This window comes from Tetrao urogallus (genome assembly GCF_951394365.1).
Source record: "Tetrao urogallus genome assembly, chromosome: 7".
In the NCBI taxonomy this organism is placed as follows: Eukaryota; Metazoa; Chordata; class Aves; order Galliformes; family Phasianidae; genus Tetrao; species Tetrao urogallus.
The window spans coordinates 32358591-32371990 of record NC_136820.1 but is presented as its reverse complement, the minus strand read 5'-3'; the positions used below and the strand labels follow the sequence as shown (position 1 = coordinate 32371990).

The 13400-nt window shown below is 35.7% G+C and overlaps 1 protein-coding gene across 1 annotated transcript in view; it reads right to left on the bottom strand.

The window, feature by feature from the left end:
• Positions 1–706: 706 nt before the first annotated feature.
• LOC306948439 (macrophage mannose receptor 1-like) overlaps positions 707–13400 on the bottom strand; it is a gene marked incomplete at both ends in the record, with an annotated part of 32192 nt that continues 19498 nt past the window's right edge. The window contains 12 exons of the mRNA XM_079538071.1: positions 707–906; positions 1253–1288; positions 2451–2618; positions 2871–2987; positions 4248–4400; positions 6281–6446; positions 7627–7859; positions 8971–9070; positions 10457–10653; positions 11469–11574; positions 12297–12439; positions 13115–13215. Coding sequence (XP_079394197.1) covers positions 707–906; positions 1253–1288; positions 2451–2618; positions 2871–2987; positions 4248–4400; positions 6281–6446; positions 7627–7859; positions 8971–9070; positions 10457–10653; positions 11469–11574; positions 12297–12439; positions 13115–13215 — 1720 coding nt within the window. The remainder of the gene's footprint in view (positions 907–1252; positions 1289–2450; positions 2619–2870; positions 2988–4247; positions 4401–6280; positions 6447–7626; positions 7860–8970; positions 9071–10456; positions 10654–11468; positions 11575–12296; positions 12440–13114; positions 13216–13400) is intronic.

The window sequence follows — 13400 nt, the reverse complement described above, 5'->3', positions numbered from 1 at the left end:
TAAAACCCAACAGAAAGATCCCCTCTTGTTGTATTAATTTGAACCTGGTGGAAAAATTGTAATATTTACAGAATTATCCAGAAGTGCAAGGTTGTAGAGAATGACACAATTGTTCCCAAAGTTCTGATCAGAAATCTTTTTAGTTAGACCAGGAATCTTTCTACAGGAATCTTTTCAATTACATTTCATCTATGTATTTGCTTATTCGTAAGGAGACAATATGTAACTCACAGAGACAAGTATGGTAGTAGGTTTTACATTAATGAAAAGATACTGTAATAAACTGTGAAGCTGCAATTCTGAATAAGCAGCATTTTCCTTCATAGTCTAAATAACACCGAAGCAGTACAACAGGAAAAGTTATAAAAAGATAGGAGTAATTATTTCCTTCATATGCAAAAACAAAAAGAGAAATGAGTTAAATAAACAATTTCATATAGTAAACATCATAGGTTACCCCAACTCTTCTCAGCCACACTCATTTATGTGAAAAACAGGTGTACTCTTCATACTAAACAACAAACTGAAACATTTTGGCAAACATATCTATGTGTGTGTGCATGTTTACATAAATCCATTAGCTTTGTATTTGTGAAGGGATAAGACTATTATTTGTGTGGAAAAACACGAAGCTGCCATGAGATTTGACTAATAGTTGCATCGATTGGTTTTTGGTTTTTTTGGAACTTATGGGTATTTTGTCAGACTACTTGTTGGTGTATGCATCATTTCCTTGGATATCCACTGCTGCTTCTGATCCACTCATTCTGGCTGAAATACTTACTTGGTTTTGTCCCTTGTTCCTCAAATAGAAGTAAACTGCACTTACAGCTCCAACAATAAAAAGGACTAATAAAACAAACAGCCATATGATGCCAGTAGAAAGCACTGTCTCCATTTTCTGTCCTGTAAATTAGTGAAATAGAATCAGAACTTTCAATCTTAAGAGATTTCAGAATCCAATCATAAACAAAATTTCTTTAACCAAAATTCAGAAAAACGGATACAGATGTATATTTTCTGTTCAACACATTGGGTTTCTCCATTCACACAACTGAATAAATTACAATTAGACAAGTTTGACCAAAAAAAAAAGAATTTAATTCAGAATTACCTTATTTCCTGCCTCTAGATATGAATTAAATTTATGGAACTTTTATTTTTAGGCACTCTCAAAATTAGTATTTGGAAACTATTTTATTATTTTCATGTTCTATTTGAATATCTCTCACTGAAAAGTAAGTCAACTTACCCTTATTTTCAGGTGACATCTCTATCTTTTCCGCAGCTTTCAGAAGGAAAAGAAAACAATTATTCTGAATGCTCAAAAAAAGGGAAGAAATTTAAACTTTCTAAGACCAGATGTTCCTGAGAATTTGCCCCAAACCCACCTGCCCTCTCAGGGAGCTAGAACTAAGCACATGCAACCTCTAGAAGAAATATCAAGCATTCTACTAAGAGCATCTGATACTAGCCAACAAGAAATGAGATCATAGCTGAATTTCTTCTACTTCCACAAGGATTTTCAAATGTGTTTATTTCTGAGAAACTGCCCACACGATCTGTATTCTTTTTTAGGCATTTTCAGAAGCAGAAACATTTCATGAATGGAGATCTTGTAAGTTAGAAACATATAATGAGGATATTGAGCTGAATGTGATCTGCCAGCTTAGCCTCTTTCTGCTGGAGACAGCTATTCCTTGTGGATGTAGTCCCTACTGTAATTGCACTTCCTAAACTTATCAGGTAAGTGAAAGGTGAACAGAAGTATGAAGTCTGCAACACCAAATGGCCTTGTTATTAACCACTTTCATTTAGTGTCATTCAGCTATCAGACCTTTGAATTTTCTAGCAGGTGATCATTCTTGCATCAAGACACAATCAGCATTTTATTAAATGTGACTTCACAATGCTAAAGATTGACGACAGATTCCCATGTCACTCAGTCCTCAAATCATCAGCTCAAAGGACAGCAATGAAAGTAATCACCAAATCCAGCATCAGACAGAGTCTGCATTGCATTCATCAGAACAAGATTTTTTGAGAAAGTAGTCCATTGAAATGAAACAAGAATTGCTGCCTTTGAACTTAGATGGTGCGATATTTGATGGAAAGATCTAAGGAAAACTACCTTTTTATTAAAAAATGAGAAGTCTTTGTTCTTTTGGTTAAACATAGGTATCTGAAGTATTCTTGAGAGCTGCATGGAGCTGCTAATGGCAGTTTTACAGGACTTGGAGCTGCAGCCTTATGATGAGGCAGTCAGAATCCACATGAAATATCCTGCTGTCCCTGAGGCCTCAATATTTTGGCAACAGAGTGCTGCTATTGTTGTTTGCTGGTTTTACACTTGAGCTTGTAATATTTTACATTTTTACATGTTCTACAAGGTGTAATTTAAATACATTTTAAGACATTATTAGCCTCAATACATTAGAACTGTTACTTACTTTTTGCTTTTTTACAGATATATCCTTTTCTGAAAGAACAGACATTGGTGTTCCAGAACCCAGTCAATGCACATACTTCTCCACAGTCTTTATGCATTCTGTTTGTAGGCTCCCCAATTTGCCAGTTGACAAAATCCAATTCTGACTTGTCTGTCCATACCCATTGTTCTGATGTTTAAAATAAGTGTATATGTATAAAACAATGACATAGAACAGGTTGTGACAGGGAAAACAGCAAATTTTAACATGGATAATTGTTTCTGCTACAGTTCTAAGTGTATGTAAACATGTGATGTAAGCACGAAATAAACATATTTGATTTTTATGTTGTTTTCTAATATGGATTTTTGCTTTCTTCTTAACAATGTATAATAATTTTGTATTATATTGTAATACATGATTAAAAAATGAAGATGTTACCTCTGTCATCCCTCTTTAGACCTATCCAAAAGTTTGGAGATTTTCCATGAAGTATCTTAATGGTTTCTGCCAGAAAGTTTGCTTCGGTATAGTCTCCTACAGATACCAAGTCAGCAGCTGAAAAGTATTAATGCATACATCACATTTCCTTTTTTTACAGCTTAAATAAAAAAAAAAAAAAAAGAAGATATTGGAAGATATTACTGATTCAAGTAACATTCACAAGTCTTGTTATGGCTATTGTAATACTATATTGTATATTAAGCATGAGTTATCTGTGGCTACAAGACAGTAAGACAGATTTTTTGTTTAGCCTTTTGCAATTTAGAGAAGTTGCTCTCTTTCAACGCTTTTGGATAGATCCAACCACGCTCCAGACTGCAGGTAGGCTGAAAGCGATATGTGGGATGTTTTCAGCACCACGCATCCTGTCACTACAGCTCCATCACTTGCCAGTGGCTGGGCAGTGACTTTAGCAGTACTTGAATTGTGAAGGTGTTCAGTTGGACTAGATGATCTTGGAGGTCTTTTCAAATCTTGATGATTGAATGATTCTGTGTCCAGAAGTTGTTACAAAGCCCCTAGCAGTACTAATTCAGACATGCGTGTTATGCTCACCAGGAAATCACCTACCTGACTTTGCCATGGGTAGTATGTGCTGCAGAAGTGTAGGAACCTGCAGTATGCACAAATGTTCAATGTAATTTTTCCTTCTGGCTACTAGGCTACTTGCAATTAAAAAAGAATACCACTCAGAAATACGATGTCAATGCACGATGTCTCCTATTCTTACTTACACTGAAATGTAAGCTGTTTCACAACAATGCCCAGTTAAAAGTGAAAAGAAATCTGAGACGTGGAATAAAACATTGACCCTAATCCACATAGAGCTCTTTTCCCCACACTACAGCTGACAGCAGGGAGTACTTGCAGAGCAGGACACAGTGAGTGTGTTTTACTGGCTCACAAATCCAGGTGACTCCTCAATCTCATTTATTGTGCAGACATTCAAATTAAACTATTAAACAGTGCCATGGCACTAACAATAACATCAAAAACACAAACAAATGAAAAAACCTTCCCTACAAGTGTCCTAGTTCATGTTGTGAACTAAAAGTGTTTTTCTATTTTCCTCAATTACTGATTTCCATAAAACTAGTAGGAACTTTTTTTTTTTTTTTTTTTGAGATAAGAATGTTTCTCCTGGTAATTGAGATATCAATTATATTATGAAATGTCATGAATCTTGTTTTCTTCAAAAAGCAATCTAAAAGCATCATTTGAAGTTTTGAAGTAATATAAGGCATTCATATCATTATCACCCATTATTCTATGAATTTCACTGCATCTTCATTCTTTCTAAAACACAACACTCACCTAGTTGGGCACACTCCCGACGAGCTTGAGACCAGCTTTTTTTCCTGACAGCCTCAAAGTAGTAGCAGTGACCATGGAAAGGTATCCAAGATTTGTGTCCATTTGATTCAGGGCATTTTCCAGGAAGCTGAGGGGGCTCAGTAGGGGCCGTTACTAGTAAAAGATGGTATTGAAAGTTGTTAATTTTTTTCCCCATTACACAAGTAAGAAAATATTTTTAAAAAATCCTATATTAGGTTTGTCATCAGAGAACTGAAGCATGTTCTAATAAGAGCTTGAGTATGGCTTTGTTTGAGAGCTTACTTGACTTCTTTTATTTGTCAAGGTGATGAAGAAGATACAGTATAAGCAGCACGAATTATCTGTAATTAACATATTTGTCGTGAATAAGTCAATAAATATCCAACTGGTTTTCTGGCATAAATGTCTGCCTGATTAGTTAAAACTGTTATTTTAAAAATAGTTTCTGACTTCCTCAGTTCTTGACAGGATCAAAACCTTCTGCTAGAAACTGTAGTTGTGAATGAAAGGGTTATAACTTAACACAGCTTGCAGAGTTTTTTATTAAACTGCATACTAAATAAATTCCATAGTGATCAATACATTAGGAAGATTTTGGATGAGAAGATAAATTCACATAGAAAGAAAATTAAATGCTCTGCCAAATCGCATTTTCTTCCTGTGAGTCTTCCACAGTCTACTTCTCCCCTTGTTAAGGAACATTCAACTCTCAAATTAGATTTCCATAATATTGAAGTGGAAAGGGATATTATATATAAACTCCAAGTATATATATATATATATATATATATATATATATATATATATATTTTTTTTTTTTTTGTCAAATTACAGCATCAGGAGATGTGATTTGGCATGCAATTTTTCATTTTCTAATAGTTCAATATCTTCCGTAATATTGAAGAAAGCAAGAATATTTAGCTGAACCATAAAATTAGAAGTTTCTTCAGTGAGTTATGTACTTTGTCCGTATGCTCACAGCTGACAAGTTGATATGTAATTACATCTCACTTAGAACAGATGTTTGTCATTGCTATTCCTAGCTATTTCCAGTGATAGAAATTCTCTGACCTGTTTTTAATTTGTGTTTTCTGTATTTTATCCTGTGTTTGGTAAAGGCTTTGTATTTGTTAAAATCAAGTTTTTCTTCCTGTATTTCTGTTACTCCTTTTCCAACTCATATCATATATAAGAATAATTAAATTCAATTTCTTTAGGGTTGGTTTTCAATATTTAAATTTGATCATCTGTTTAGATAAATTATTCCCACCATTTTTTAATTAATTAATGCATTTCTCTTAGCATTTTGTTTTAGTCATTTGCAGAACCTCAATTATAATCTTCCTTTATTAATTCTTGTTTTCTAGTAATCTGAATATCCTATTTGAACAGCAGCGTTTTCAATCTCTGATGCCCCAAACTGTGTACAGAACTTCATGAATGAAGCTTCTGAGTGGCTAAGAAATCAATGAGTACTCTTAGGGTTCTTCTTAGGGTTCTGGTAATGACTATTATGAATTTATTTATTTCTGGAAAGAATTCCCAACAACACTTAATGTGTGTAATACTATAATGGGATGATAATAGCAGGGTGGCAAATTCTTTGGCTACAATAAATGGTAATGAGCCCAAACGCACCACCCAGAGATACAGAAATGAAGGAAAAAAGAGCTGCTTACCATTGGAAGGCCTCAGGTAGGGATTTCTGGCAAGAGATGCCCTCACCTCTACTGACAACCCTTAAATGAGGTCTGGGGAGGGGGTGGATCCTGGCTGCACCCCTTCCAATCACTCAGGTGCATTGCATACACCTGAGCTCCTCTGGGCTGGCCCTGCCTTCCCACCAGGTGCTCAATCACTGTTTCAGGACGTGACTCAGTATTTCCACCACAGTGTGTTAGTTAGCTGCTTATGTATTCTGATAAACAAGTGCATAAAACAAGGTGGTTTGTTATATTAGCACAGTTGGTAGATCCTCACACCCTCTAGCTAAAACATATTAAATCGCTCACCATCTGACTTCTTACAGATGGAAAAGTGTTTCTCCTCGCATGAAGCTGTCTTCCAGGTTCCATCAGTATCTAAGTAGACACATGCTAATGTCTGTTTTGGTTCCCCGCTGGACCACTTGCTGTAAACTAATCTCCATCTGTCAATCCAATGATACTTGCCCTCTGTCTGGAAGCAAAATGCATGCAGTAATTTCAAGGATACTGAGGCTCATAAACCTACTACACAGAGTCCATAGAGGACTCTCATGTAACCAGTATGGATTCAAATGCTTACAATCACCACTTTTTTGTTCTTGCTAACTGCAACAAGATGTGCAGTGTCTGTTACACACAGACATGATTGCAGGGTAATTTTCTTTCAGTCATCCAAAAAGTATCTAACATTAATTCAGAATATTTTTTTGAGTATGGAGATATGGAATGAAAAAAAAAAAAGGAAGGGAAACATGAGTGAAGACAGAAAAACTGAGAACTAGGTAAGACAAAGTTGGTATCTCCACCCAAAACGTCTGCATGTTGTGAGTGGATGTGTTCTTAATAAGCAATGCTGATTGCTATCACTTTGGTTGTGGTATCGTGACTGTGATTCATGTAGAAGAGTGCACCATGTCAAAATGCACCTACTATCCAAATGTTCACCCTCCTACGTCATATAGTTGGCACATACATCTCAAAGACAGAGATTAGTTTTTTTCCCTATAATATTCTAAATTTTTAATGAGAAAAATTACACCAGGAAGAATACTTTCATTGCCCAGTATGTGCAATTACCATATTATACGGGCTACAGATTCCTTTATACAATTTTTGCCCTTCGTTCTTTTCAGGATTGTATTTTCTTTACTGCTAACCACAAATAGTTATTGTCTAAGATAATTATTTGTGAACATAAACACATACATTCAAAAAAAATCATCATTCATAGATTTCTGATATACAACTAGAGATACCACGTCACAAATGTCTGAGGTAGATAAAAACATGAGAGGAGGGCAGGGTGTACCCCTGCATATCATTTCTGGTATACCTATTAGATTAAAATAAGTTTACGATGGGGGAGATTTCACAGTTTATCACTTAGACACTTTAATGACTCCATACACAACTTTGTTAGGTACTGGCTTGCAGGAGTATTTCCTTGTGCTAAAGCACCTTCTAGAGTTCACAGTTCATTAGAATCTCCTCTGAGTCCTTTTTGATGAACAACATAATAGACAGGTAATGCACTGACATAACATGCTGCTTTAAGAAATATGCTGTCAGAAATTGCTATAGATTTCAAGCTGAGAGCATTCAGTAAGACCTGTACATGCAAGCTTAACTGTCTGTAATGCACGTGCTCTTACCATGTAGCTGTTAAGACCAATCCACATAGGCTGTCCATATTCCTGTGCAATTAAGAACAGTAGTGACTGGCTATATGGGTCTAAAATGCTAGCAAGTTCTGAGGAATTGCTCTTGCAGGATTGTTGTGCTTCTTCCCAATTCATTTTGGAGTGGGTGACAGAGTAGCTAATGCCATCAGAATGGTCAAAAGCAAATTCCAACACTGTTACCGATGACTTATAGAGTTTAGGGTCTGTGGGAATAAAAATAACAATGCCAAACAGAAGAACACAAATCTGGAGGACACACATTTGGCTTGAGCAACTGAATGACATCACTATTATTTACAGACGTACTAGAAAATTGCTAGTTTTTTTTTTTTTTTTTAATTCTTTTTTAATTGCTAATAAGACAGGGTGAGGGAGGTGGGCTTGTTCAGCCTGGAGAAAAGAAGGCTGCAGGGTGACCTCATTGCAGCCTTTCAGTTACCTAAAGGGAGCCTAAAAACATGAGGGGAATCAACTCTTTGAAAGGGTTGATAACTGCAGGACAAGGGGAAATGGTTTTAAGTTGAGGAAGGGGAGATTTAGGTTGAATGTCAGGGGGAAGTTCTTTACAGAGAGAGTGGTGAGGTGCTGGAACAGGCTGCCCAGAGAGGTTGTGGATGCCCCATCCCTTGAGGTGTTCAAGATCAGATTGTATGGGGCTCTGGGCAGCCTGATCTAGTATTAAACGTGGAGGTTGATGGCCCTGCGTGTAGCAAGGAGGTTGGAGATTCATGATCCTTGAGGTCCCTTCCAACCCTGGCCATTCTGTAATTCTGTGATAATTTGAATGGAATATGTTCTCATTCATTTTTTAATAAGTAACAGATAACTTCAAAATAGCAGTGCAATTTTCAGATTAAGTAAATACACTTGCAGCCACATGGGACTTCAAATCTGTAAATTCACTGAATTTTACATAGCAGGGAGTCAAAAATAGCACACATACTCTGTACATTTTCAATATTCTCTTTGGGGCTTAGTATCTTCACAACTCTGTCAAGTTTATTTGGATACGTGTAAAATTTACTTACCAATTACAGTAATTTCTAGATTATTATGAACTTCTGTAAAAAATGCTTAAGATTTTTAGCTATTTAATTAAATGATTTTAAATAAAAACATTTTGCTTTTATAAATTCTTTGCTTCAAAACATTTCCAAGTAACAATGTAATGCAAGATGGTCTCTTAAGCTTTATTGATATTTTGTCTATAACTAACCAACTATGAGAAGATAAGTGTGATCTAAATTGTGTTAAAAAGAAAAGTGATTTTAATTTTGTCATTATGAATTCCAGGATTAGTGATACAGAACTCACCGCTGTTCTTCTGGCATATATACCCACTGGATTTATAACATGGCACATCACTCCATTTTCCTATATCAGTATAATCTCTCTTCAGAGAAACACAGTCATACTGTTGGAGAAAGGGAAGGAATATGACAGTCAGCACATTAATATTAGTTTAGTATTAGAAGTTATAAAACTAAGTAAAACAGCTATGGGAAGTTTCATGCCTTCTTTTTTGTTTTTTGTTTTAGTTCTGGGGCTCGCATTACAACTGAAGAAACACCTTCCTCTTTTCTTTTTCTCTCATCTCAGGCCTCCTCTGTGGTGGTAGCTCCACAGAGTTTACTCTGAAGAAGCAGAAGATGATAATGAAATAGGAGTAGAGCAGATGGGCAATTGCTTCCAATAGTACAGCAATTTTTCAGTGATATTTCACTCCTTTGAAAATCATGGAATAATAGAATATCCTGAGAAGAGACCCTGGAATTGAACCAGAAGGATCATGCTAATTCTGGTTCCAAACAGGAGCACTCCAGATTCTAACTGTAGCTATGAGAGTGTTGTCCAAATGTTTCTTCAAGACAGGTTTGGGGCTGTGACCACTGTCCTGGGGAGTTGCAGGAAAGGATACTCAGAGAGTAACAGTATGTTCAAGGTGAAGGAGAGAATTAGAATGTACCTTTCTGCCTTCTGGTTTTTGTTTTGTTTGTTTCAGGATGTTTCCCTGAAGCACTATCAGAACTGTAGTGAAATTGAGACACGTGTTGTGCTGCATCCTATTTGTCTTCCTACACGCCTCAGACAAGGACCAGAGCAAAATGGGCAAAAGCACAATGAATTAGCTGAAGTGAAGATTAAGCTCTCTGGATTCTTTGGGGGAGTGAGATATAAAATGAGGGGAGGTTGGACACAAGTAAAGTAGTCACACTGAAAATGAAGGGTAAGTTCTGAAAAGAAGATAGGGAAATAAATGGGAGAAGGTGGTTTGCGTATGTGGAAGGCTATTGTATTTACAACATTATGGCATTTTATTTCAGACCTAGTAAGAGTGTTTTGTTGGTTTGGAAAGCAGTTGGCATCTGTCAGCCCTTAGTAGTTTAGCTATAATTTTAAATATGGAAGAAATAGAAAAAAATTCAACTGTTGCATGGTCTCTTCCTTCATTTTCCAACGTGATTTAATTTACCAAACACGTGAAAGTGTTTCCCGTGTGCTAGCTTCTAAAATTTGAAAGCTATATCTGCATTTTCTCCAAAATAGAGAGCAAACTAGTTTGAAAAAGAAAACTTCATTTAGTCAATTTGTCCCAGAATATTCCCAAATTCTTAGGCAAATTTGCAGCAATAACATTCTCTTGTGCTAGGTATCAGTATATGTAAACATTAAGGCATTGTAATGGTCATCCCAGTTTATAAGATGAGTAAGTTGGAGAAAAGCTGAGGAAAACTGAGATGTTTAATTGAAGTGCTGCTCTCCACATTTCATCTTACAGTAAACTCTGAGCAATATTTACCTGCATCCGATTGCCATCATCTTCTGGACGGAGGCTGTCAAATAAAATGGGTTCATAACGTTTTGGGGAATCTGGAGCCCAGTTTGTATAGGAAACAGCACTTCCATCAGCCCAAACAAAGTTGAGTTCACTATTTATGTCATTCAAGCCAATCCAGGGATTGTATAAAACATTCTTCAAATGGTAAGTGAGAAAAGCTAGGGGGGAAAAAAAAACACAATAGAAAAGAAACTGAACATGTCACGTAATCAGTCAAAACACCAATCAAGACATCAGGTAATAAACAAGTTCTATAATTATTTTGCTTGCTTTATTAAAAATCTTGAAAATATATTTTAATTAGCTTTTAATCAGGAATGTACCCAGTTTGATTCTGTTAAGTTTATTATGTCAGAATTTTACCAAGCCTTTGATTATGAAACATCTCAATGAATGAAAGCACTTAGAACTATAAGTATAGATTAGAAATAAGGTATTACAGAAAAAAGCCACTTGACCATTTGTCATAAGAGTTCATTTATTTCAAACTTCAGGATGAGTTGATTGATGGATCCACAAATGGAAGCCTAAAAATATAGTCCAGATGGAAATGTGTATTTAACAATGTATTCCTAAATTACTTTGCAGAATTTAGACAGTCATTTGAGAGGTCTAATAATATAGTCATTTATATTTATGCCAAAAGTAGACCACGGGTGGTTCTTCATTCCCTATGTCAAATTCTACAAGCATCAGGTTGGAATGTGCTATTCTACGCCAATTCAAATTCTATGAATAATGTAAAGCAGCTTGCATGGAATGAAAGAGCAAGCAAGCCTTAGTATGACCAGCATGAAACAGCTCCAGTTTTTCCAGAAACATTTGATGCCATGAACATATAACCCATATTGAGTATATGTATTATGAAATAAATATATCGACATACTGTCTCTCTTCTTGCCGTGCTTCTTTTCTGGAAATGAACAATGTTTACAGAATAAGTGCTATTATCTAAAAGGCCATTGTACTATACCTTGTACTTGTTCATTTTGTATGGTAGCCAGATGTCCTCCAAGGTTGATACAGTCTGTATTTGCAGTATACCAATATTGAAATTGAGAACCAAAAAATTTGTAACACTGGGGAAAAATAAGCTAGGTTATCAGAGATTGACAGCAAAAGGAATTTAGGCATGTATGACACCTGATAAAGCAGAAAATAACCCCATCAGACCAGAAAAGAGCTGGCAGGGACTTAGCACTAGAGCCAAGGCAGAACTTTTCATGTCTTTAGAATGTATTCCCTAACGTTCTGGAAGGAACTGTGAATGGCAGAAGAAAATCTTTTCATTTATAACTCACATTTGTAATTCACAAAACCTAATGTGTCAACTAGCTGTGCTGGAAAAGCCATACTCCATCATCAGACAAAGAAGTGCTACCAATAAATACATAAAAAGCCAAGCCCAGGATTCCATTTGAAATCATGTTCACTTTTCGAGAAGTATTTTTGACATGTAAGATGTTCTAATTGAGCATTATTTCTGATTCACTCCTACTCAAATGACTGACTGTACACTAATGTTGACTGTCAGTTGAATTAAGTTCCATCTTTTTTAAGTACATACTATTAAGATTTGTTCCATGGTAGTTTAGATGACCACTTTTCTGAAAAATAATAAAAATATATATGACTACAAATATCATCATTTTTTAAGAGTTAGCTAACTGATTAAATTTTAAACATGACTTCAGAAAAATCACTGTCAAGAGGTGTCCGGGAGATAAAAGGTCCCACTGTATGGCTATAGGTACATTCCCCAAGGTCTGGTATTACTGTGTATAGATGCACACTACCAAACCTGATTTTTAAATAAAAGCCAGTCTTCAGGACATCCTCCTGGAGGTGAAGTTGCTGCTGGAGAAAGTGTGGCATTCACAAAACTCCCATGCCTCTCACAGATAAAGCCATGTGAATGACCACAGCTAACATCATTCCACAAACCTGAAGTTTAAGCACAGATAATAAGACATTACATAAAAGACTGAAATTTGTGGAAAAGTACCTTTGTATTTCTATATAACTGTAGTTTTGAAAACACTCTGCTGAGGAATGTCAGAGTGTATTTCAGCTGGACACTACATCCTATCACCACTTGCAGGAGGGCTTTAGTCCTGCTGTGACTGTGGGAGTACTGCACACATGATGTGGCAGACATGACAACTCCCTTGCCTCTGAGTAAAGCCCACTAACAGCATTGTTATACTCAAGCCTGCAAATGTAAAGTAACACTTTCTCAGTGAAAGAACAATTGAATGTGATACTTCGTATGCTCTTTAGGCCCTTGGTTATTTATATTATTCCTTTACTCACTATTTCCTGATTATTTTTTGAAAGAACTATTCTCCCTTTGCTTGAATGGAACATACTGCCCACACAGATGAAAAATTAATGACTGATTTGTCCCTGCATTCTCTAACAAAGTCAATTTCATATATTCCACTCTTATAGCTAACGCTGTCCCTTAACTAACATCAGATATAACGACCATATGTTTTACATATATTTTTCCCCAAATTACTGGCAAAAAAGAAAAAAAGATTTAACAGTTAGCAAGATTTAATAAACGGGGGAAGAGTAATAACTAAAAAAATATTTTTCTTAAAAAGCGCAACTCACCATATTTTTTATCTAAGACCACACAATGTTCTTGAGCAGAAGCAAAGTTGGGTTCCCCCTCTGCCCAAGGTGCATAGCGTAAAGTACTTCCATCTATCCATCTGAAAAACATGAAAGTAATATAGCAGCTGTTAAACAGACTGTGCTCATTGAACAGTTCAGAAAAAAAAAAAAAAAAAAAAAAACTATGCTAAAAATATATATTTTTATGTATTTACAGCTGAGTTTGTCTGTAATTAGACTTAAAAAAAGATTAAAAGATTTTAGATAATGAGGTGCATAACAA